The sequence below is a fragment of the Anneissia japonica genome, unplaced genomic scaffold (genome assembly GCF_011630105.1).
Source record: "Anneissia japonica isolate Jap-2015-1 unplaced genomic scaffold, ASM1163010v1 scaffold7767_len233565_cov179, whole genome shotgun sequence".
In the NCBI taxonomy this organism is placed as follows: domain Eukaryota; kingdom Metazoa; phylum Echinodermata; class Crinoidea; order Comatulida; family Comatulidae; genus Anneissia; species Anneissia japonica.
This window is the reverse complement of record NW_022744636.1, coordinates 28,033-53,380: the sequence shown is the minus strand read 5'-3', so window position 1 is coordinate 53,380 and position 25,348 is coordinate 28,033. Positions and strand designations below refer to the sequence as shown.

General features: G+C 34.2%; 1 protein-coding gene across 1 annotated transcript; it reads left to right on the top strand.

The window, feature by feature from the left end:
* Positions 1–9,849: 9,849 nt before the first annotated feature.
* Positions 9,850–25,094, top strand: LOC117119694 (dnaJ homolog subfamily C member 2-like). The gene is made up of 17 exons (XM_033264531.1): positions 9,850–10,002; positions 13,109–13,299; positions 14,630–14,705; positions 15,135–15,236; positions 15,773–15,917; positions 17,162–17,242; positions 17,622–17,779; positions 18,924–19,045; positions 19,195–19,263; positions 19,503–19,583; positions 19,728–19,816; positions 20,476–20,539; positions 20,863–21,041; positions 21,617–21,717; positions 21,845–21,946; positions 23,043–23,191; positions 23,828–25,094. Exons 1-17 carry the CDS (start codon positions 9,948–9,950, stop codon positions 23,882–23,884), a joined length of 1,821 nt encoding a protein of 606 aa, XP_033120422.1. The 5' UTR covers positions 9,850–9,947; the 3' UTR covers positions 23,885–25,094.
* The last annotated feature ends 254 nt before the right edge of the window (positions 25,095–25,348 follow it).

The window sequence follows — 25,348 nt, the reverse complement described above, 5'->3', positions numbered from 1 at the left end:
TAAAATTAATTTTTAAAATTATCGTTTGTTTCATTAGGTGTCCGATATTATTGTATGACAATTATCGCGTCCGAACAAAAGGACCGAATAGAGCTATCTCGGTCAGGGTCCAGGTATAAATATACATGGTAGGGATCATGGAGAGAGTTTATTGGTCTAATATGACCCAAAATTGTGCTTTTAGATTAGAACATAATATTAGGGATTGGCAATCTAAATACCATTGATTGGATAAGCATGGAGGAAAACATGGGATAAGTTAATGGTTGTGGTCCGTCGGTCGTGGGTGGGGAGAAAGTCTCTCCGATGAGGTGATTACCCTTTTTTACCCCAGCTGGCTCCATCACTGTTTCTAATTCAGCGTATCGATGATAAATAATTGAATTTTAGTTTCCTTTTGACTGACTGAATGTTGCTTTTATATCAGGTGACTTAGGGTACTTTCACACGGAATCCGAAATTTTCGGATCGGAAAGCCACCGATCAATTTTCAAAATTTTCCTCTGACACTCGATAGGGTATACAATATTTATAGTCTTCAGTTTGTATAATTTTTATAAACTGGAAAAGGAATATTACATTGTAATGCATACATGTCGATTGCATTACATTGATTTTAATATGCCATTACGTTATTACATTTTACATGTATAAGATTTTAAGGGTACATTATCGTATTTCCGCACGGTACACACAGTCACAAACATTTTTCAAAGTATCTGTTCCTTTTCTAAAACTTACCGGCCTTCCTTTCAATCGTGTAACCGAAACATAAGGAAATAAAGGCGACGATGAAACACAGAGTAATCTTCATCTTTAGTGATTAGAGTCTGAAAAAAAATGAAATAGGCCTAATAACATTTTCTTTCTCATGAATAGCAATTGAAATTGTTGTCAATTACGGTACAGAATGAACTGTCGTAAAATTAATATTCATTATGAAAACATCGGAAAATGAAACAAGGATAATGTGAAGCTAGCCTGACATTTGGAAGGTTTTGTAAACATACGAAACGATTATGAATACGGTTACGCCATTAATTTTTTAGTCAATCCATCCAAAAAAAGTAGCATGTCTATTACAAAATAACGATGATAGGCCAGCTCAGCACGACAGCATACTGTCAAGAATATGTTAATCATATTTTACATATCCATATACTAACAAATATAAATATAAAGATAAATTTACATTGTATGCAAATTACAGAATACCTTTACAGATATTAATGCAATATAAATTACCACTTAGAAATTATCATTGCAGATTTCATATAGAGTTGGTAATGAAACGAGAATTTTTTGTGATGCAGAAATCCCTGACATGAAGTCGTACACCGATTTTCTTACAAATTCGTGTTACAATCACCGTACACTGTATAGGCATGTGAACGCTAGTAATTTTTTATTTTATTTATTTTTTTTGGGGGGGGGGGGTACTCCCGTAAATACTCCACTGCTTCAAACGGGCCATGAAAAACTTATGAACACTTACCTGTACCTTGCGTTCGCAGCTGTAACTAACAAGAAAACTTGTTGTTGCACTCTTAATATTAAATTCCTTCAATGTTTGCACTTCGATGCCACTTCGAGATGGAGGCATACATCATTTGCAATTTATATTTACAATATAATGTACGCTATCCCATTTAATTTGACAGCAGCTTTATCTAAAAAACAGAAAACAAACAATCAAGTTTGAATCTACTTACTTTTAACTTACTCCGTCGCCTACACATCCTCCAATGAGGAATATTGTACCGGTACTCCTCACTGGTTTCAATGGCACTAAAATTTTAGGCTTCGAACAAACATCGATGGTTTAAGTGTAATGGACTTTCCATTTTTTCAAGTGTTTTCACTGCTTTTCTGCAAACAGCGTCCACTGATTTGTTGACTGAACAAAACTCTATGAATGGGTTCCTAAAGATGGATGATGGTGTTAGTCAATATATTGACGATTCATCTTCAATGGGCCTTTGTTTCCGGCAACGTCCAATATTCAGCATTCATTCATATAGCAGCAAAGCAAAGGTGTTTGACTGGTGGTCAAGTGTGAGCTGTATTTGCTGCCTTCTGCACCCGAAATTATTGTACAGCCCCTACACCCTCCTACGCTCCGCCCGTCACTTTTTGACACTGTAATGTTGGTACGTGCCAGTTTTAGGACCTTCACTCCAATTATCACGGCCTCTCTCAGAGATTGTTCGAGTGCTTGGTGATTATCATCTTATATTTTCATGAAAAATTACTGTTTTTACAGTGCCACATTATAGAATCGTTGCCGGTTCAGCAAGGCTACATAGATTAACGATAAATAGATAATAAAATGAAGCAAGGAAACACCATAATTTCAAAGACGACATAATCTAACTGATTTTTGGGATTACACGCAGGCCTAGGCATTTTCCATATCAACACAAAACAATTTTTAGGCGCTCTTAATCATAGGGCGGATTTAAGTTGGGGCATGCAGGGCATGTTCTCCCCTCACCTTGTATTGCCACTGCCGTCTTTTATTTTAACAGAAATGAAACCGCATGTACTAATCATGAATCATACCAGCATTGAATATTTTATTAGGGCTAAATCTAGACCTATCAATATAAAATTGGTACCCCTTCGTTTAAAAAATGTCAGAATCAGGAGTCCTAGGCCTATCAACTTTGTAAGACGTCAACATGTTGAGGCAGCAAATTTAATAATTTTGTATTGATATGTTGAGGCTGTTAATCAAAAATTTTAAATAAGAGCCTAGACCAAACAAACACACACCAGAACTTTTGTTTACATATCACGCACACTAATAATTCATTTTAGATCATTATTAAATCTTTATAGGCCTAGATGTTATGCTTATTTTATTATCATCTTAAATTTATATAAGATATTAATAATGAAACTGTTTTCACTAATATTTTAAATAAATAAATAAATGATATCCCTTCCTTTCATATATTTTTATTGTTAATATAATTGATAATCATCATCGTCATCGTTAGTTAAATGACCAGTACCGTTATTATTATCTTTTATCATTATTATCACCTATCACGGGAAACTGAAATACTGGTAATGGAAAAGAAAGTAAGTAAATTAGTAAGATCATCACTTTTGGTTGTTATTTAATAATAATAATAATAAATTATCATCATTGTCATTATCAATCGTTATTTTTCATTCGTATTTCGTCATTCATCTACAAATTTGTTTTAGACGCCATTGTTATATTCTGTATTAGCATTCCATAGGATTACTGCAAACCACACTATCTATTCAATTCTTAATATTCACTAAGTAGATGCTATGGTTACTGAGCATGGCTCAAAGTACGCGCTAGGCCTATTCCGGTTTTTTTCAATAGAAAATTAAATACTTTATATCATGCGTCAATGGTAACGCAAGCGCATCGTCTCGAACAAGAAAGACGATTCCTATACACTTGATAGTTCTGAGTGCTTTTCAACAGTGGGTCAAAAAGCACAAAAGGGTCGAATATCATGAACGCGTCAACATAGTGACAGTCCCATGAGTTTTATATTATCCCTATAAACGTAACATAGACATTTTTGTCATATGAGAATGCGAGACTCGGCTCCTCGTTACAGTAACCTATAAAACACAAACCAAATACATAATATAAGTCATTAAAAAAATACAATATGCACAAACATTACAATTTAAAATGATAATTTTGATTCATAATTTTTATAATTAATAAAATAATATTTATTATTTTAATATTTATTTCAACTTATGTTAATTAAACAAATAAATTTGAATTTTTTTATTTATAAATCAATATATTTATTTATTATGACAATTAATATCATCTCTGAAATATAAACATATAAAATTGAATTTAAGATAGAATCAAAAAGCAATTAAGAAAAGGACATATTTTGTATTTGAAATTTTTAAAATTATAAAAATTTGAAGGGCATTAACAAGAAAATTTACAATAGTTACATTTCATAATAAATTATTGCACAAGCAAAAATATCATCATCATCATCTTTATTATACTTATTATTAGTATCTTCGCTGAGCCTGTTATTAATATTAGTGGATTATTATTATTATTATTATTATTATGTATTTGGTTTGTAAAATTATAAAAATTTGAAGGGCATTAACAAGAAAATTTACAATAGTTACATTTCATAATAAATTATTGCACAAGCAAAAATATCATCATCATCATCTTTATTATGCTTATTATTAGTATCTTCGCTGAGCCTGTTATTAATATTAGTGGATTATTATTATTATTATTATTATTATTATTATTATTATTATTATTATTATTATTATTATTATTATTATTATTATTATTGTTATTATTATTATTATTAATATTAGTGGATTATCATTATTATTATTATTATTATCATTATTATTATTATTATTATTATTATTATTATTATTATTATTATTATGAAATTTGAAAATTGCCTCTGTTTACTGCTTATGGTTTACTCATTCTGTCACTGATCCATCATTGTGTATTCATTATATAATAGCCATCTATTAATTACTGCATCTAATGTATTCAGTCAATCTATATTTAGATATTTAGATGAATCAAGACAACATTGTTGCTCAATGCAGAAGTCAGAAACCCTCAATAAATTTACGACTTGTCATCATAGCTTATAATACCGTTTGTATTCAAATAAACGCCTCGCTTTGAATAACCGCCCCTCGAATGAACGTCCCATCAGAGCCTCATTAGGAATAAACACCTACCTCCAATAAACTCCACCTCCCTAAATGACTCAACATATTCTGTTTATATTGTACTCAAGTAGAATTACATTTTTTCTAACATGGTTAATTGGGATATTTATGACCACGCAACAGCACATTTTGACGGAAATAGTGTGTTATAGTTCCACATTTACAGTGGAATTAAGGGGCGTTCATTAGTAATGTGTCCATTTTACACCTTAAATAAACGCCGCCTCAGAAATACGTCTCAACAATAAGCACCCGGGGGCGTTTATTTGAATAAATACGGTAATTTTAACCCGTGATATTTTATTTTTTATTTTCTATTAGATATCAGAGAGAATGACATTGTACCCGAGTATAAAATACTGCAAGTTCCTGTTGTTACCGATCACGTGCACTCTCAAGCTGTTTTGGTACGTCCAACACAATCGCTAATCCGTCGAATATTAACGCCTAGTTAAAGTGCGTATGAATAACTGCATGAGCGCATTATGTAAATTAGTACATTAAGCAGTTTGTGCATAGCCTATGTTATGTTTATGATCTGGTAGTGCGAATGTTTATGTAATGCAATACTGGATTGTGGTGCAGGATATTCTCTTATGGTGTAATTTTCCAAAACGAATTCAGTCAGATTTACGATTTTTTAAACAATAATTTTACCAATCCTTACTACCAGGCAAAATAAGGGAATCATAATTATGAAATTGTAATTTTTTAATATTGTAACCTTTGTAAAATTTATTTTCATTCAATTTGTATGTATATATACATAATATATATATATAATATATATATATATATGAAGTAGTATATATATATATGAAGTAGTTGCATGTGCTTTATTTTACATGTTTTTCTTTTCAATGTATTTATGTGTAGGCCTATATATGTATAGTTTAAGTGGATACAGTAGTAGCCCTCGATGGCTTATGAAGCAATAAAGTGAATTGAATTGAATTGAATTGAAATATTATATGAACAGTTTTCTTAACAAGATTCAAACAATCTTCTTGTCATTGTAACATTATTTAATGTTGTTTATTCCAAAGTGAATTAAAACAATAATCTTATTACAAATCAATATAATATTTATAATATGTGAGATTTTTTTTCTTATGTTAATTGTAGAGATATAGTATATATGACCTTTATTATAGTACTCCAAGTATTTATAAGTACAGTATAGAAACAAAATCTCCAGCATTAGTTAAGTTGTTTACAGAAATAACAGGTTGAATGTACAGTGCATTGTGATTAACATTAAACATGATCTATTGAAATATTTTTTTTTTATAAGAACACTGAACCTGAAATTGCTTAAAAAATAGGGACAAATTGACACTGAGGTGAAATTTCAAATGAGGTTTTTATTTATTTAAAAAAAATTAAAAACCCAACAAATCTTATCTGTAACTTAAGTGCAGTCAATGTGACTATGTAAATAATACCCTCAATGATAATATAACAACGACACTGCTGTACAATAATAATTAACTAGTATCTTTGAAAAGTGTGTAAAATAAGAAAACTTTTGAACCTGAAATCGACAAAAAGATAATACTGAGCCTCTGCAAAATTTTAGTGTATAGGAGTTAAAATAAGATTAAATATATTACTTTACTCTCCAAAAATGCTAGTAGAATGGTAATATGGACGATGGTTATAATAAGAGAACATTTTTATGATTTTTTCTAGTGTCTAAATTGCAATTTTACTAATACTATTGTGAAATGGAATAACGAAAATGATGCCATTCTCCATTTCCTCTCACAAATCCTGTTGCGTTTAAAATAAAAAAATTCAACAGATGTTTTAGTATATTGTTATTAGAGTTACTCTATTTGGCTTATGTGTATATTTATGTTCTTTATATTTTTTTTAAGGTTGCTCTATTATTTCGTAAAGGCGAATACGACTTATCAACTGCTGCGTCTCGTAGAACCAAGCTGTTTTCTGTAATTGCTACCGTTGTTGCTTTAAAGGCGACCGTTCTTGTTTTACTGATACTGGTTTGGCATAATATGTATCACCAACATCACCATACAACACAGTTATCTGTAGATTGAAAGCATATGTAGGCCTATACCCTCTACACAATTCAATGTATTTTTTGCTAGTCAAATTCCTGGATTAAAGTATAGAATCGTTTACGAGAACAATTGTTCGTTTTTATTCTTGTCTGGAGGTAGTGTAACTGCAACCGTGATAAATTCCATTGCAATTTATTTATTTATTTATTTATTGTAACTGATACAGGTACTTTTATTTTTAATAAACCTAAAGAAACTTGTTTCCATATAATATATGAATATAAAATAGGAGTAGTATGAAATCAACGGAAGAAGACTAAAATTCAAAATATAATATTAGATACAAACAGTTTAAACAAACATGAGGCAAAGCATGATTGCAAGATTGAAACCATAGAGAATTAAAATGACTTCAGAGCAGCTCTCAGTGACAACAGAATAAAACCATGAGGACTAACTCGACCATAATGACTCGGTCCTTCACCAACTCGGGCCATGAACAAACTCGGCGCTTGTCAACTCGGCCTTAACCAATTCGGCCCATGACATCCATACACCAACTCGGCCCTTGTTAACTCACTTTAATTGGTACCTATTAAAATGAGACGTTACAAAAAACACAATAATTACAACACAGGCCCTATCAAATTTGTAAGACAGTAATGATTCAAATTATACAACTGTAGTTACAAACAGTTCAAAAATTCAAAGTAAAAGTACGTACATATAGTAAATTATTTGTTAAAAGCAATACCGTAGTGAAAAATGCGTAAGACAATAGTTCGTCATTAGAAGTTATTTAGTATTATTCGGCAAATTAATCTCAAAATCGAGTTGCCGTCCCCGGCGTTGTCAGTGACGTCGTAGGATTTGTGCGTGATTCCTACCAAGTAACCCCTAAGTTAAAGAGTAGTTGAGCAATATACTGTAGTACCTTGCAAATCAACCCAGAAATCCGGTATTTTGTTGTTTATTGGTAGCGTCCCTTAGATGCCAAAAATAGGTTTTTGGCAGTTGCGTCCTCGGTGACCGTAAGGGCATGGTACAGGCTGGTTACGATTTGGTGGCACATCGATTGAGTATTTTCATTCATCTGGTCATGCAAATCAGTGGCGTATCTAGATGTCTTGAAATGGGAGGCTGATGGGGTGGGAGGGCGCGAAGGTGAAGTGGGAGGGCCTAGATGATCAGTTGAGTGGCGCTAATTCGCAAGGTAAGGTGTTTTTTAACTACTTGATCGTGATTTGAAACCAGTGTCAATAAAATTTTAGGTAAGCATGTGTTTAACATAAGCAAGAATTTAGTCCAATGAAACTGTTTATCATCTTGATACCTTCCGACGAAAATTAACCCTACTGGCGTCAATACAGCGTCCCCACCGATCGATCTAACGTTGTTATGTGGGTGTTTTATAGATTATTGAGAATGATAATATCACCGAAAAAATAAATAAAATGACAGTGGAATGACCAACAAAGACAACTGAAGACAATAGTTCGTCATTAGAAGTTATTTTATTATAACTTTATTCAGACAATTATCTCAAAATCGAGTTGCCATCTCCGGCGTTGTCAGTGACGTCGTATGATTTGTGTGCGATTTGGGGGTGGGGTGAAGGTGAAGTGGGGTGGGATGTCGATGATCAGGTGAGGGGCGCTTATTCGCAAAATAAGGTGATTTTTAAAAGAATGAGAAAATTTACCTGACCGTTTTCAAGAGGGGGAAAACGTTAAATTTTGAAGAACTTAAAAGTTATTAAAAGACTCCGCAGAAGTCAGGAAAACTCATTTCCCGCCATCTAGGAATCAAAATTTTCCCGGACACCCTTTCATTTTGTGGGTTTGGAAACATTCTGACCCCCCCCCCCTAAAATTGAACCCAGATTCGCCCCTGTGTTTTGCTTTATTATCAATTGTCTCACAGAAGTCAGTGCCAGTTGGTATCACTATGTAACGTTAAGGAAGCTCGAACATAGCCTAGTTTTTATTACAGGTATTTATTTATTTGTTTATTATTATTATTATTATTATTATAAAGAATGGAGAAAAAAAGAAAATTATATTCAAATTTAAAGTTATGCTTCAGAGGAAAATTATTTTTGTAGTGTTTTAGAACTGATTTTCCTAAGACACAAAAAACATATTTTGACAAAACACTCGGAAGCGGCTGATTATATATAAATTTTTGATTATTTAAAAATGGGGGACAGAGGGAGGTACGGACCTTTTCCTTACAGCTTTTAAATATTAAAAAATTTGTATCTCACTAACCGTTTCCGATTTTTTCGTCGAATATGCTTTTTTGTGTCTTAGAAAAATTAGTTCTACAACATATATAAAAACAAAAAAATTTCCTCCTAAGGAGCTTGGCATATACCCTCTATATACGGATTTTAATTACATTTTAATATACATATTTAATTAATTTTTTTCTGGTCGTCACATATCATTTAATAATAATTTAATATGTGTAATAGTCACATATCATTTATTTGCAAAAATAACAGGAGCTTCTTAAGGGTCTATATGGCAGGATTGCCTAATTGAAGAATGCTTGCCATCGAGGGGGGCTCTCTCGGTCTATCGGCGACGATTAAAGAACTGCTTAAAAATAGTAAATTATTACAGTATTTATAATATGAAATTGGATATTAAGTAGTGAAAGCATAAAAAATACATAGTTACATGAAATTCAACTGCTAAAAATATTAAATGGAATTAACTATAAAGGAGGAAGCTAACTGTATTATACAATTTTATACACAGGAACGCACATCATGTTAGACACAGAACGCGCATCGCGTTTGACACAAATGGCTTCTAAATTCTCAATGCCGCAACTCTTTTTATATCATTATTACAGTATATCTCTATCTCTTCTCTGAACGGGAATTATTAAGAACGCCCCCAACCCTGGCCATCAGGCGCAAGCTCGGTGGTCTAGAGGTATGATGCCAGGCTAGTGATCTGGAGATTGTGGGTTCGAATCCCACTCGAGCACAACTTGCGATTTTTTTTTTCACAGTTGTTTTCAAATGTACTGAGTATTCGGTACATTCAGGTAGGGCAAAATTACACCTATAAACGCCCTCAACGTTACCTCTGAAAAGAGCCTGACCCTGAGCGAGGCTACACTTTTTAAAGATAAGTTCCGAAAGAGTTTTACTGAAAATATAGCGTAATGCTGTTGGAAGAAAACGTTCAGACCAATTCCACAGTACTCGGGAGATTGCCATGTAAGTTGGTAAAACTTTTATCCTGCCTTTATGTCATTGTCACCCATCAGAGAGTGTAGACAGCCAGCCATCATAGGACCTAGGCCTAGGCGGCTTCTCCCACCCACATGGCTTTCCTTATCCGGAGCGCAGCCGCTTGTCCTGGTCTAGAGAAAGGCATTGAACCTAGGCCTAAAGACTAAGTTACAGTAAGGCGAGACATTTTTAATTCATTTTTTGTTTAAATCGTCAGAGGAGGGCGGAAAAAATAAATATAAAATTTTGTTTTCTATAGACTCCTAGAGAGAGGCCTAGGCCTAGACTCTCTAGTAGGCTAATAGGCCTATAGGGGCCCTAGTCTAGCCTAGCTAAGCGGTATCCGATCATTTCGGTCGCGCCTTAATTTCGGTCGCGCTATTTTCGTTATGCATTTCGGTCGCGGTGTATCATGTATGGCGCGCCGACGGTGCGACCGCACGCAAATATATCTGGAACAAGGGATTCAAGCAGTACAGTATAGTATTTTTTTAAACACAAAACTTACATAAAACATTAGTTTACTAACAATTATTTGTATTACTGTACTATAATATTATAGTTTATGATTATTATTATTACGTGTATCACTTGGTGTTATTTATTCTTTTTTTACAGAAACAACGAAAATGTTACAAAGTCTACTTGGTTTGAGACAAGTTTCTTTTTAACGTTTGTTGCGATATTTATTTTATTGATGCATAAATTGAATGGAGATTTATGAAATAAATATAGTCAATAGATTAGTTTTTCATACATTTGTTTTCTTGTCTTTTACGTTTCCATTTATCTTAAATGTTCTGATCATGTTTATAATTTGATAAATGAACATACTGAATGATATATGATGAATGAAAATGAAGGAAATATATAGTATTTTCATAATATTTTCCGCATAAAATATAATTAAACACCGTACATTTTAATGGCCCATTTCAGGCTTCTTTTATATTCAAAATTACTCTTCCTAGTCCTATTCTATAGTTGCGCTAGAATTTAATTTCCCACAAACTAGATTCCCATGGTACTCTTGAGGTGAAGCAGCACAAGGTTTGTATTTTCTTGTTTGTTTTTATTTCCATTTTTTATATATATTCTGATGTTTATAAAATACATAGTAAAATGAAGTTTTAATACTGTATATAATTTTAAATACATGATAGCCATTCCACGGTTTCGGTCTTCGGGCGGGCTTCCTTCTAAAGCTAGAAAAATTCACTACTTCGAGGCCTCCTGTACTTGTTGCCTGGTAACCAACCAAGGTTTCCCACTGTGCTCATGAGGGTGAGAAGGCATATTCTTTGTACGCCGCCTTCAGGAATGTGAACGCATTACACTGCAAAGACATAAGTAGGTCAGATGCTAAATATAGATAACTGCTATTTTTAGCAGGTCATGGCAGTGAAGGTGTTCAAGTGCGTTCACCTACTTCATGTCACCATAACTTCAAGTCATCAATCTGATGATATTTATAGAAAAAAATACATGAATTGTAAAATACTATAGTTTTAATGGAAGGTACAAATACTAAAAATTTTAATATTCTGATATAAAAGTATATTTGATTAAAACAAATTAAAATCATAATCGTAACAACAATCGTAGGCCTTTATTATGAATAATTCAGAAATTGATAAATACAAATAAGGGGTACTTGACTTTTCACTTCTGAATCTGTAAGAAGAAAAAGAACATGCTAAAATTATATTCAAATAACTTGTAATTAATAACAATAAAAAACTTGAAACAACAAACATACTTAAAAAAAATACAAACAATAGGCCTATTAGGCCTATGATAGTCAAGTATTGTAAAAAAAAGACAAAATAAATAAAATTAATACCCAGTCTGAAACGCACACCAAAAAAACTTTAAAAATACCGAACCCTTTAAAAATTACTTTCCAAACATAAAACACTTGTGCATACATTGGCGTTCCATACTGAGGCTGTTTATCGCGACCGAAATGCATAACAATACGACGCGACCGAAATGAAGGCGCGACCGAAATGATCTGTGTTTGTCTAGGCCAAGCCCTAGGCCTATATGGTTTTGCCGAAACATCAAGATGGAGGAGAAAATAAAAAAATAACATTTTATAGACTTCTTTCAATGTTTACAATTTTTAGCCCTGGCTAAAACGCTTGCAGCACATTACTTTGTAGACAAAAAAATATTCCAGGATAGGGCAATTGCATGTAGTAAAATCAGAAAACTGGTTATAATAATAATAATAATAATAATAATAATAATAATAATAATAATAATATGTCATATAGCGCATCATGCACAAAGCATCTAAGCGCTTTACATTACTACCCCAGTCATTGGATCAAACACATATGGAACACAAACTGAACACCAAATTAAATTATATAATTATTCCATAATATTGCAGCTAGTAATCAGCGCAGTTGTGTTGGAACCTACCAGGTACCCACTTGTACTCCTGGTGGAGAGGGGCAACCGTAGATAAAGTGCCTTTCCCAAGCACACTAGCGATTTGCACAGTGAGAGTTTTGAACCCCCGACCTCGAGGTTGGGAGTCCAAGCCACAACCGATGCGCCAGCAGCTTCTGCATCTTCCTTTTTGTTGTGCCAAAAATACGAAAGCTACATGGATGAAACTCACATATGGCATAGTTAAATATAGGCTAAAAATAATTTAAGAAATTTTGTTTTTTCTATTTTTACTCCATTTTGAAAGCATTTTTGTCTTATTTCATTGGATGTTTCCAAATGCAGGCACGCTAGGCCAAGAAAGTGAAAGAGTGTGGCAATCATCGTCTCCACCTTTATGAAGGCCTCGAATGGGCCTATGAATTTTCTTTTTGCCACTCGGTGATGAACTTTGACAAACGTTTTGCATTAGGAATGTACAGTAGTGCACCCTCAGTATTAATAATTACCAAAATTCTGTGTTTAAATGAATACGGAGGGTTCCAGACTAATTAAGTCTGCTATTTACAAACAGTATATACTGTACCATACATTAATGTGAAGAAGCAGAACAGATTTTTTACATGCCTGTTACTCTGTAATCTAAAATTTGGTGCATTGGCTTATGTACTATTTATACTTTTCTACTCAGGTCCAGTTACTGTTAAGATAGAACCAGTTGGAAGATGGTATGAAGCATTCTCACAGAGACGCCGCAATCGGCTTACTTTATCACACAATGAGTCGATTCAATCTAGCAGCTCATCAGACGAGGAGGAGGAAACCATATTTGATGAGGAAGATGACACTATGCTCAAGACGCTCAATCCAAAGGAGTGGAAGGTATAATTCAGTTGTTTGCCATTTATTAATCAATTGTGGAAGTGGATTGGCGCAGCAGGAACAGTTTGGTTTCTCATCCTCGCAGTTGGGGCTTCAATCCCTCGCTGAGCATTTCACTTTTGTTCTTGAGCAGGGCACTTTACCTGCCTTGCTTCTCTCCACCCAGGAGTATAAATGGGTGCATATGGTGGTTCGAGTGCAGAATGTGTTGATATATTTCATGCAGCTAACTATGGAATTTCCCCCATATGCATCTAAAAAGTGCTCTGAGACTTAGTTGTATAGAGTGCTATATAAAAACCTACATATTATTATTATTATTATTATTAATTAAAATTGTTAAAAGAACTATATTATACAGAGCATTTCCAATATCATATAATAAAAAATATGTTCTTTTTTACTAGACTTCTGATATTCCAAGACAAAATAACGTAACTAAACAAAAAACAAATAAGAGTTAATATCGTGAAAGTGTTCACCAACTGGTTTTGACAATAAAATACAATAGGAACCCTCATCAGTTTATGAACGACTACATGATACAACACTTATTATAGAATTCCACATTGAGCAGCAAAATAAATGGATTGAACATGTAGTCAGTCAGAAGTGAAAATAATAACCTGTGCAGAATGTTGGCATTTCATACACCAAAAAATATGAAAAATAAGTTCAGAAAAATAAATTCAATTTGAGAAAATGCCTTTATTCAGAACTCCCAACTGAAGAATCAATCTGTAAAGTAATGTTGTGAGTAAATTAATACTAATACAATTTTGTGTTTAAATAATCTTAATACATGAGGCATGTCTTGGCAAAATGGTTAAGTTGTCGCACAGGCCAGTATTGAGTAAATGAGCTATAGCAGGACCCATTTTTCAAAAAATTGACCCATTTTATGCATAAAATTACATAATTTGGACACATTTTTAAAAATTTGGACCCATTCTTTGTGAACCATTAGAAAAATTGTGTGGGACTGTCCCAATAGTCTAATTAATTATTTCCCAAAGTCTTACAGTAGTTCTGGAAATGATCAACAAATCATATATTTAAGGTTATTTTGGTAGTTAATTCTATTAAACAATGTATGCAAAAATAACTTTGGATGGCAATCATTCAAACTTTAAATGTTATCTTGACTCTAGGAGTGCTGTGCTTTCACTTCCCAATAACCAAAGCTTGAATTGTCCAATTTCAATTAATACTGAAAATACACTGTACTAATTAAATATGAATTTCAATTTTTACTAAAACTTAGCCATTTTGCCACAACATGCCTCACTTTATTAATTGTATGCACAGATGATCAATCTCCCTATTGCAGGACCAAGATCACTATGCAGTACTGGGACTTTCAAAGTTGAGATACAGGGCCTCTGAAGATGATATCAAGAAAGCATGTAAGTCATTCTTACATTCAGTAGTTTCTTCTTCAGATGAAGCATGTTATATTTGGTAACATCTTAATTTTTTTTAGTTTTTTTTTTGTTAAGTGGTGGGGCTGTTAGGTCTATGTTGGTGGTGAGTCTTGCAAAAGTCTATTCAGTCTGTCGATATGAGAATTGGTCTTTATTCATGAATCAAATAATCTCTGTTTTTTTAAAACATGATATAAATATGTCAACAAACAATTATTATTACCTTTCTACAAATTCTTGTAAGCCATAATCTGTCTGACGTACCTTCGACAGTTGTGTACCGTTGGAAACTTTTGTGTTAGTCGAGCAATTAAGCTGGCCTTTAGGGTGATTACATCATCGTTCATATGAAATAACACCGAACACGTATCCATATAAAATAGCAAGATTGGTAACTTTTTGTTATTACAGATAAACACAAGGTTTTAAAACATCATCCAGATAAGAGGAAGAAAACTGGGCATGTTGAGAAGGTCAGTGAAGATGATGACTATTTTACCTGCATTACAAAAGGTAAAGAAAATATGGTTAAATATTATTTATTAAATATTATTAAAATGAAGGCAACAACAAGAGTATTTGAAAGCTCACAGTCTCACCAGAAATAATAAATGAATAGAATAACTTGGGAGATGATTATAGTAGGATACCTTGGTATTGGCGCACAAATTCAGCTTTACACCTGCCAACTCTCACTCATAATGTGTAAGTCTCACGCATGAGCATCCACTTTTTACGTCTCATACTGAAGTTTTATTATCTCACACATTATAAACAAACATTTACAAATGATAGAAATTTATGTATAGGCTGATTACCGTATATCCTAAAATTCATAAAAATTAAGTGAATACCGACCGGTCATAAAAGACCAAAGCTCTACCGACCGACAAATGTAATCCGTAGCAGTTCCACTACAATTTAAAAAATAACTTAGAGGGCGCCCAATTTCGTGATTAGTACATAGAGGGTGCTATATACATTTTTTGTCTTGCACATCAGACACCAACAAATTCGGATGGTATATTACTATGTTTTTATATTTACAGCTTATGATATCCTTGGCAACCCAACCAAGAGAAAATCCTATGATAGTATTGATCCCCAATTTGATAACGAAATCCCAAGTGTCAATGCAAATTCAAAAGAAAATTTCTATGACGTATTCCGAGATGTTTTCAAGAAAAATGCCAGGTATGTTATGCCATTGTCTGCTGACTCGAGTATATGCCCACCTAACCACTATTTTTGTACACTACAGTAGGTGCCATATTGACTATTGGTCACCAACAGGCACAAACATTTTGTGTTGATAATGTATGATAGTGATGTGGTATACTTTTGACTGAACCATTAAAAAGTAGGTGTCTCAAAAGCTGTGTATTTTTACAAATTTCCTTCTCATCAAAACCAAATACACTTGACAGTGCCTTACCGCGAGTCGAGTGGCCGAGCGGTAAGGCAGGGGCACCACTAGCTACAGCCTTAACATCGGCGCTGGTTCCAGCCGCTCCTCACCCATGGTTCGGTTGGTAGAACCAAGTCTTTTCGGATAAAGACGTAAAATGGAGGTCCAGTGTATACATCTGGATCGTGTGCACTTTAAAGAACCCATTGCATCGTTCATTTCAGCCCCTGTCGTTGTGGAATGATGTAAACTTGTAGCTACCACGAAGCGCCTCTTTACGGCTGCTAGGTAATCATGGACCACGCCCATACGCAATTCAGCACAATGGCGCTGCAAGTTATGGATTATTCTCCTACCTTTACTTTTACCTTTACCTTTACACTAACTGTACAGTATGTGTAATGCTGATGAACAAAGTCTCTTTATGAGGTTTAGTGGGTGGAGCTGATTTTTAGTTGTGAGCAAACCCTGGATTGACAGGACCCTGGGATTGGAAAGCAAGGACTCACCAACCTACAGCTTCATTTGTATTAATTGTGTATTAGTGCACCAACATCTTTGTGTTGATGATGTGGGGTATTGGTGCAGTGTACAGGGGCGGATTTAGGGGGGGGGCCGGCCCGGCCTCGGCCCCCCCTTTTGGGAGGTAAAAAAAGAAAAAAAAAAGGGAAAAAAAGAGAGAAAAAGAAAAAAATGATGGCCAAGAATGCCTCAAATGTTATGTTCGGGCGTCTAGAACACAAAAATTTCGCGGGGGCATGCCCCCAGACCCCCTGCGACAGTGTTGTCTCAATCGGCCCAACTTTCGGCCCCCCTTCCGGCCCCCCCTTTTGGACATTTCTGGATCCGCCCCTGGTGTATGTGGACTGAAGTATTAATAAGAAGGTGACATGAGACTGTGTATCCTCATTTTTGTAAATTTGTATATGCTGCATTAACCCTGCTAAATAATGGTACCTGTTAATTACATTTTTAAAATCTAATATTGTAATAGGAAAATGTACACTATATTTATTTTTTTATAATTCAGATGGTCTGTCAAAGCAAGAGTTCCAGCCTTAGGTGGTGAAAATTCTAATTTTGATGAAGTCAACAACTTCTACAACTTTTGGTAAGGAAAACAATATGTTTTTGCATAACTAGGCCAAGATTATATTTAATTAAAATTATTTGATGTTGCTGATAACCTGCTGTGGTGTAGACAACATCCAACAGCAGCAAGTAACAGCTGAAAAGAATCCTTAATATCAGCATTGCCATAGAAATTCTACTTTCAATTTTCTCTGGTGAAAAAGATTAAGATATCAAATCATTGTTTTGTTTTTTTAATGTTGTATGTGCCTTTTATCATTTGTTAAAGTAAGATTCTCTTAATATCCTATTTTATTATCATTGTCATCATATTTGTAATTCTATTATACACACAAGAAGTTAGATTGATTTGTAATATCAATAAACTAAATTTATTTGTTGACGTCTGTTAATTGTAGGTATAATTTTCAGTCCTGGAGAGAATTTTCTTATTTGGATGAAGAAGAAAAAGAAAAGGGGGAAAACCGAGAAGAGAGAAGGTGGATTGAGAAGCAGAATAAAGTGGAACGTCAAAAACGAAAGAAAGAAGAAGTTGTTAGAATAAGACAGCTTGTTGGTAAGCTACAGAATAATTATATAATCTTAGGGCCTGTTCGAGCGAAAAAATATCTGTGTGATATTCTGGTTGGTTCACCGGTACATACTTTCTAAAACCGCTCGGACACTTGCCTAATTACCTTACCATCTGGATTATCCTTGACAATTTTGACCACCAAATTTGCTGGGTAGCATCCCATGTATAGGATGACCATAGAGCCGGAGATAAATCAACCTTAATTGTTTTTTCAAATGTTTTGTCCACAGTCCAGCGCGCAAAATTCAATAGGGTTACGGCCCAGGCCTGGATTCAGCTAGAACCCGCTGTTGTCGCGCTCTCCTTCCTCTCCTCACATGCTACTACTAGCCACCACATGCCATGGTGGCTAGTATTATCATAGCTACGTGTTCAACTTGTGGATTTACCATTACTCCAAGAAACAATCTTGAATTAACTAGCCTATACATACAGATTTTAAAGCAGCAATTATAAACTGTTGAGCTCAGATCTCATTCCCGTGTACCGCACTGTGTGGTATATGGGCTGAGTATAGCAGCTAGAAAGTAAACAAAGAATGAGTGTTGATGTTCTCATTCCCGTGTACTGCACTGTGGGGTATATGGATGGGCTGAGTATAGCAGCTAGAAAGTAAACAAAGAATGAGTGTTGATGTTCTCGTTCCCGTGTACTGCACTGTGGGGTATATGGATGTGCTGAGTATAGCAGTTAGAAAGTAAACAAAGAAAGAGTGTTGATGTTCTCGTTCCCGTGTACTGCACTGTGGGGTATATGGATGGGCTGAGTATAGCAGCTAGAAAGTAAACAAAGAATGAGTCTTGATGTTCTTTGAAATTTTTCACCTTTGGAGTAGTGCTCAGCTAGATTAACCGGTGAATTTAACAGAATACAATTGCCGTTTTTTGCTCTAACGGGCCCTTAATTAATCCTGAAGTTAATCCAGAATGAGCCAGATTACTGTAATAAACAGATCCTGTTGGACTAAAATTGCATTCAATCAGCAATGGATTTGGAAATAGCTTAGTGGTTGAATAGCTCAGTGGTTAAGATGCTTGCCTTCTAATCACAGGGTCCTGGGTTCAATTCCTGTGACAACAAGTCTTTTCTTACGATTAAAGCAACTCCACTCCCTGTCGTTACACAGATAATGCATATGCATGTGATCCAAGGATAAAGAAGTTTAAAGAAGACGAAAAAGAACGAAAGGCTGCGGAGAAGAAAGCCAAGCAAGATGCAATCAAAGCGGTCGAGATTGAAAGGAAAAAGGTAAGTGAACAATCAAAGTTCAAAATTTTCAAAGTTTAAAGTTCAAAGTTTAATAATTAAATCTCATGTATTTAGTTACTAAAATTTGGATTGGAAGTGCAGTTTTGAGTGATCCCTGCATTTCATGTTATCATGTTTTTTTTCTTTAGGAGAAAGAAGCAGCTATGGAAGTTGAAAGGTTAGCCAAGGTGAAACAAGAAGCTGAAGACAAGGCCAAGGTAACAATGGAAATTGATTATTGCCCTGATCATTACAAAACATGAATATGCATCATTATCACAGCTATGCAATAATGTATAACATAACATCTTATATATTGTAAACTTGCATGGAATTTAAAATGGTGGTGCAGTTGCTATGTCAATTGTAAGTTTACACTATAATTAATATGTACACAAATGTGTTTTTTTATAATATACTGATTGCTCAGTTTTAATGATGTTAATATTCATTGTAGGCTGAGGAAGCTAAGAAGGAGAGAGAGGCATTAAAGAAAGCGATGAGACACGAAAGAAAAACACTCCGAGACACGTGCAAGGTGGGTTTCCAAATTTATGAAATATTACTCAATATAGATTGAGTAAATAAGACTTCACAAGTTGTTTGTTATTATCATTATTATTTATATTTGTTTGTCCTTCTGTGGATTAACAGCTTAATCCTCTGTGCATTGTTGTTTCAGAAATTCAACTATTTTCTTAATGAAGATGGGGATTTAGTGAAGAGAATGGAAGCTGTCGAGATGCTGTGTCAGAGGTTAAATTTAGAAAGGTAGAATAATACTTCTGCATTAATGTATTAACTATACAGTATATCGTCTTTATCGTTGTCCTCATCAGCATTCTCTATCAATTTCCCCCATCATCATTATCATTCTCTTTGGATTTATTGGGTGTAAAGACCAGGATAGCCCATGAAAGTCTAGAAGAAGACTTATTTTAAGTGGGGTCCTTCTGGTGGTGATTGGGAAGTACACCGGGAGACAATCCCCTACTCTTTTCCGAAGAGTGTACTGCGTTCTTTAACGTGCACATGGGCCATAAATGCACACGGGACCAACGGCTTAAACGTCTCATCCGAAAGACGGTGCGCTATTGTAACTTGTATTTCAGCCCTGTAGCTGAAACACAAGGAGAGGCAGCGATGGGAATTGAACCGGGGACCTAGAGATCTCCACGGTTCAGGTACACACAGTGGCTACCCCCAGATTAGCCGAATGAGCTAAGCTGCTCTCTCAATGCTCAATCAATTTCTATCATTATCATCATCATCAATATTTTCTATCAATTGCCATCATCATCCTCATTCTCTATCATCACCATTGTCATATTTTTCATTTTCATTGTCATCACCATCATTAACAGCAATATCATTCATCCTTAACATTATTATATTATAATATTATTATCTCTTTGATATTCTTTTTGCAGTTTACAAAAATTAAATGCTGGTATGTCAACGGAAGATGCTGCAAAGACTGTGTTTGAAGATCAGGTGGGATTATAGACTATAACTTCTAATAGTAATAATAAATATAGTAGCAATACAGTTAATTAACAAAGTAGTAATATAAACTCTCCCAACTCAGGAGAATAAACAGCTGCATGGGAGGATGTTGTGGCATTGAATGAATTTGTCTACGTACATTAAATTGTGGCATGACTAGGTATATCCCATAAGGAGCAGAGAAAAACTTGAGCTGGTAGGCAATTTGTGTACCACAGGTTTAACAACGGCCACTGGGAAAAAAAAGTAAATTATGGAAACGATAGTTGATTAACAATTTTTTTTAACCTTAAAACAACATTCTTTTACAGCTGAAGGAAGTCACCAATCAGATTGAACAGGAGAGGGAGAAAGAACTAAAACGACAACAGGAGCTGTCCGGAGGCAAGGGGGCAACAGGAGTGGGAAGTGATGGAGTAGCATGGAACAATGAGGACTTGCAACTCCTCATCAAGGCTAATAACCTATTCCCTGCTGGCACGGTATCTAGGTAAATCATAATTCATATTTACGTAAAGAAAGAAATGTAATATACAACAAATTATTATATAATAATTATCACTTATATAGGTTTGGTTTCCATAAAAGCAACAAGAGTATTGTGTGGGTGAAGCATAGAAGCAACATGATATTGCACTAAATTAATTCTGTTATATAAAATAATAATAATAAATAATATGTTATATTTATATAGCGCTTAATGACAACAAGGCCTCTAAGCACTTCACATTACTACCCCCGGTCATTGGATTAGACGCCTATGGAACACAAACTACTGTATTCCATAAAGTTGCAGCAGCTACATCCGCGCATTTTGGCATTTAACCCTACCAGGTACCCACTTATACTCTGGGTGGAGAGAAGCAATGTGTATGGCCACATCATGTTTCAAGCCAAAGACTGACTTTTTTTATTTTGGTTATTGTTTATTTAATTTTTTTTATTATTTTTTTTTTATTTGTTTAGTTTTTATTATTCTTAGTTTTTTTAGTATTAAAACTAATTACTGCACCACTGTATGTGCTTATAATATTGACTTGTATCCTGAAATGGTTTGATTTACAGGTGGGAGGTAATTGCTAATTTTATTAATCAGCATTCAACTTCCGGAGTCACAAGAATTGCCAAAGATGTTCTGAAAAAGGCAAAGAATTTACAGAAAGTTGGTCAGTACAGGATTATGTAAAATGATACTAATAGTATATTTTTTATCTTTCCATTAAAAAGATTGTATTGTGTTTTATAAGCAAAGCACAATTTGAATTTTTTGAATGGAAATTTGTTTTTATGCAGACATGAAAAAGATGGCAAACAAGAATGCATTTGAGAAGTTTGAACAGTCCGTGCCAAAGTCGAAGAAGTCTGATATCCCAAATCCATCTGAACGTCTAGAAGGTAGTTTGGTTTGAAATATCTTATTACAGTTGTGTGGTTTATGAAATATCTATATATATGTTTTTTTTCTGATCTTGTAACCCTCTTCCTAATTCCAATCCTGCCATCTATATCTCAGCCTGTCAGTTGTTCTTCCTCTTATCGAGTATGTTAAGCTATGGTAGTTTAGTTTGATCTTTCGTGAATTGTGGTTAAAGGATTGGTAGGAAAAGGGCGACGACATGAACAGTCCTTTCTTGACCCAAAGCTTGTCAGTTGAAACCCTCTCTTAAAGCTTTCCAAATCAGTATGATTTTGGCATATGTTGTCTGCTTCACTTAGGTCCATTCCTGATCTTGTGACCCTCTTCCTAATTTCATTCTACCATCAATTTCACAGTCTGTCAAGTGAAACCCTCTGTTGAAGCTCTCCAATCAGCAAGATCTTGGCATACAATAATAATAATAATAATAATATCCTGGATTTATAAAGTGCCTAATGTCATGAAACCTCTATTAGAAGAGCTGTACATTGAAAAAATCGAAAAGAAACAAAAATTCAACCAAGCCAAAAAAAAAAGTAATAATTCTCGGAATACTTTACAGAACAAATATGTTTTCAGTTGACTCTTAAAGATGGTAGGTTGTCTGCTGCACTTGGGTCCATTCCTGGTCATGTGACCACCTTCCTAATTCCTTCCTGCCGTTGATGTCTCAGCCTTCTCAAGTGAATCTACTTTAGATCTGCTTGCACACAGATGGAAGGTAGCTATAGCCATTCTGTCTTTACCAGCCACTGATCATCAGCCATTGCTGCATTTGTTCCCCCAAAGGACATATAGCTTGAACAGCAAATTAAATTCCCTACCTCAACTCACTGGATTATACACTGCTTTGCAGAACTAAGATATTTCATTAGAGCTGCTTAAGATTGATATTAGTAAACAATTTGTGGCATAAGTTGGAAACTTTTTTAAAATTTACTTTATTTCTGTAATTGTGTAATGCTTTGCATGTAGTGAATAATTAAAAGAAAATTGTATCAATGCTCTATTTTACACCGGAATAAAGAGAATAAATAACATCTTAATGGAATCACTGTTCTTTAAATTATTTAGCTGATATTCCTAAGGCTTGGACTAGTGAGGAGCAGAAGAGTTTAGAACAAGCATTGAAGTCGTACCCTAAGGATTACCCTGATCGTTGGGACAAGATTGCTGAAGCCGTCCCAAACAGGACAAAGAAGGAATGTATGAAACGATACAAGGTACGATAATTATAAATAAATACACGGAAATCATACTTTACCAACAAACAATTTAACACAATACTTCATACATGTGTGCCATTGCTGTCAGTTTGTGCTTTGAATTGAATGGTCATATGTTTCGGTATCTAAAGCTCTGCCCAGTTATTTTTTGCAAAAACATGTAAAATACCTAAATAGGGTCATGATGACATCACATCATGACCATATGTAAGGATATCAAGCAATTTCTTGCGCATGTCGCAAAATGTCATTTTAATTAAAATATGATAACCACATGAATAAGCACATTATAAATTTTATAATAGTAAAAAATTATCAAAATCTGATTCCTAGATCCAAAGTTATAACGATTTTAATAACGCTAATTTAGCTGGCAGGTTTTGAGAAAACGGCGATAAACGATCAAGGTCTTGACGTGGTAGTGTAAGGTAATTTCGGCGCCTAGCTCAACGCAGTACATTCAAAATTTGATTGGAACAGAAAATTTGTACAAATAAAGAATGTGATTCAAATGCTTAACCTTATATACTTTTCCTGTTTTCTATATAAGGAAACAGATATACACACATGTATGCATGCCTACATATGATTACTGTAATTCTTAACTGTTAGGTACTTTTCCTGTTTTTATAGGAAATTGTGGAATTAATCAAAGCCAAGAAAGCTGCCCAAGCACAAGTAAAGAAATGATTACAAATCGCAAACTGCTTTTAGGTACTACCCTCATGTGTAAGTGTAAAGTGCACCGCTGTGGTCTTGGAAAACAGCTGTTCATGGCTCATGGGAAACTACTTCAGTTGATATCTGGAAGTCTAGCTTTGAGGGGTCTTCAGTATAAAACCTAACATCGTAACAAATTTTGATTTGTTTGTTTTAATAATTGTTGTATCACTGAATTTCAACTAGCAGATTATGATTGTTCTTTTCAGATAAGTATGAAACAAATGTGTAGTAGATCTTGAATATCTATTACAGGCCTATAATAGTCTTCTGTAATGTTCCATAACAAAAGGAAAATATGATATTCTGTTGCTTACAGCTCATCTTGAATTTCAATATCAATTACCCTAGGTCACACATATAAAACTTGCCAACTGAAAATCAGCGTAATGTCCCTAATTTTTAAACTGAGTAATAGACAGTATTAGTCACCAAAAATAAAGTCATCGCGTTTTTGCCGAGTGGGTATGATTTTGTAAACATTGGTCAAAAAGCTAAGCTAATGCATAGAGCAGAGACGAAAGTGGTGCATATTAAATCGTCTAAAATGTAATGAAGTGTAGAAGACTCTTTTTATAACAACGTATACGTTTGAATGATTCATCGATTCATGAGACTAAGATTGATTTGATTTTAATTTTCATTCAGACTAAAAGTATAAAGAGTTTTGAGTGGGTTTATAGGGTGCCTAGGCCAATCACTTGCAAGACTCGCCACATCACACGCTGACTAAGGCGATTTCTGTTGATTTGGAGGTACACATTCAGCTTCAATACAGTCACCAAGTCATTTTGTTGCAATTTTTGTATGAAATATTTAAACTATTGGACAAACTAAAATTGCTGAATTATATAATATGATCTGTCTTTTGACTACGATGGCCAATGAGTCAGAAGAACGTTGTTTGTATGACTCTAGAGCTAGGCCTGTGTTGTTTGGTGACTAATTCAGTCTACCAGCAAGAATCTGGCACTAATTGTAGACAACACTTTAATACAGAGAGGCCGTAACACTTTTATACTCATAACTTTGCCAGTAGTAAGTCAATTGCAGTAAATTAGCTATCATGTTAAAGCTTATAATGCGCAGAATATAAATATATTAAACGTATATTATTTTGTTTCGGTCACTGATGCAAGTTTTAGCATGGTAAGCAGATAATGATGTGTATTTGTTTCAATGGATTGCATACAGTTGTCATTATTCAAGTAATTTCATCTGGTGGTCTTTAATTTTAGTAAATTATGTGGGTTTTTCCTCCCATCTTTTGGATTGGGAAAACAAATGTCATTATCACACAAATTGTTTATACAGTTTGCCAAATTACATCTAAAAAGTGTATAAAAATATAAATTTTGCAGTAACTTCTGTTTGTGTTTGCCAAGTTCTTGGAGTAATTCATACACATCATGCAACATGTTTATCAGAGAGGAA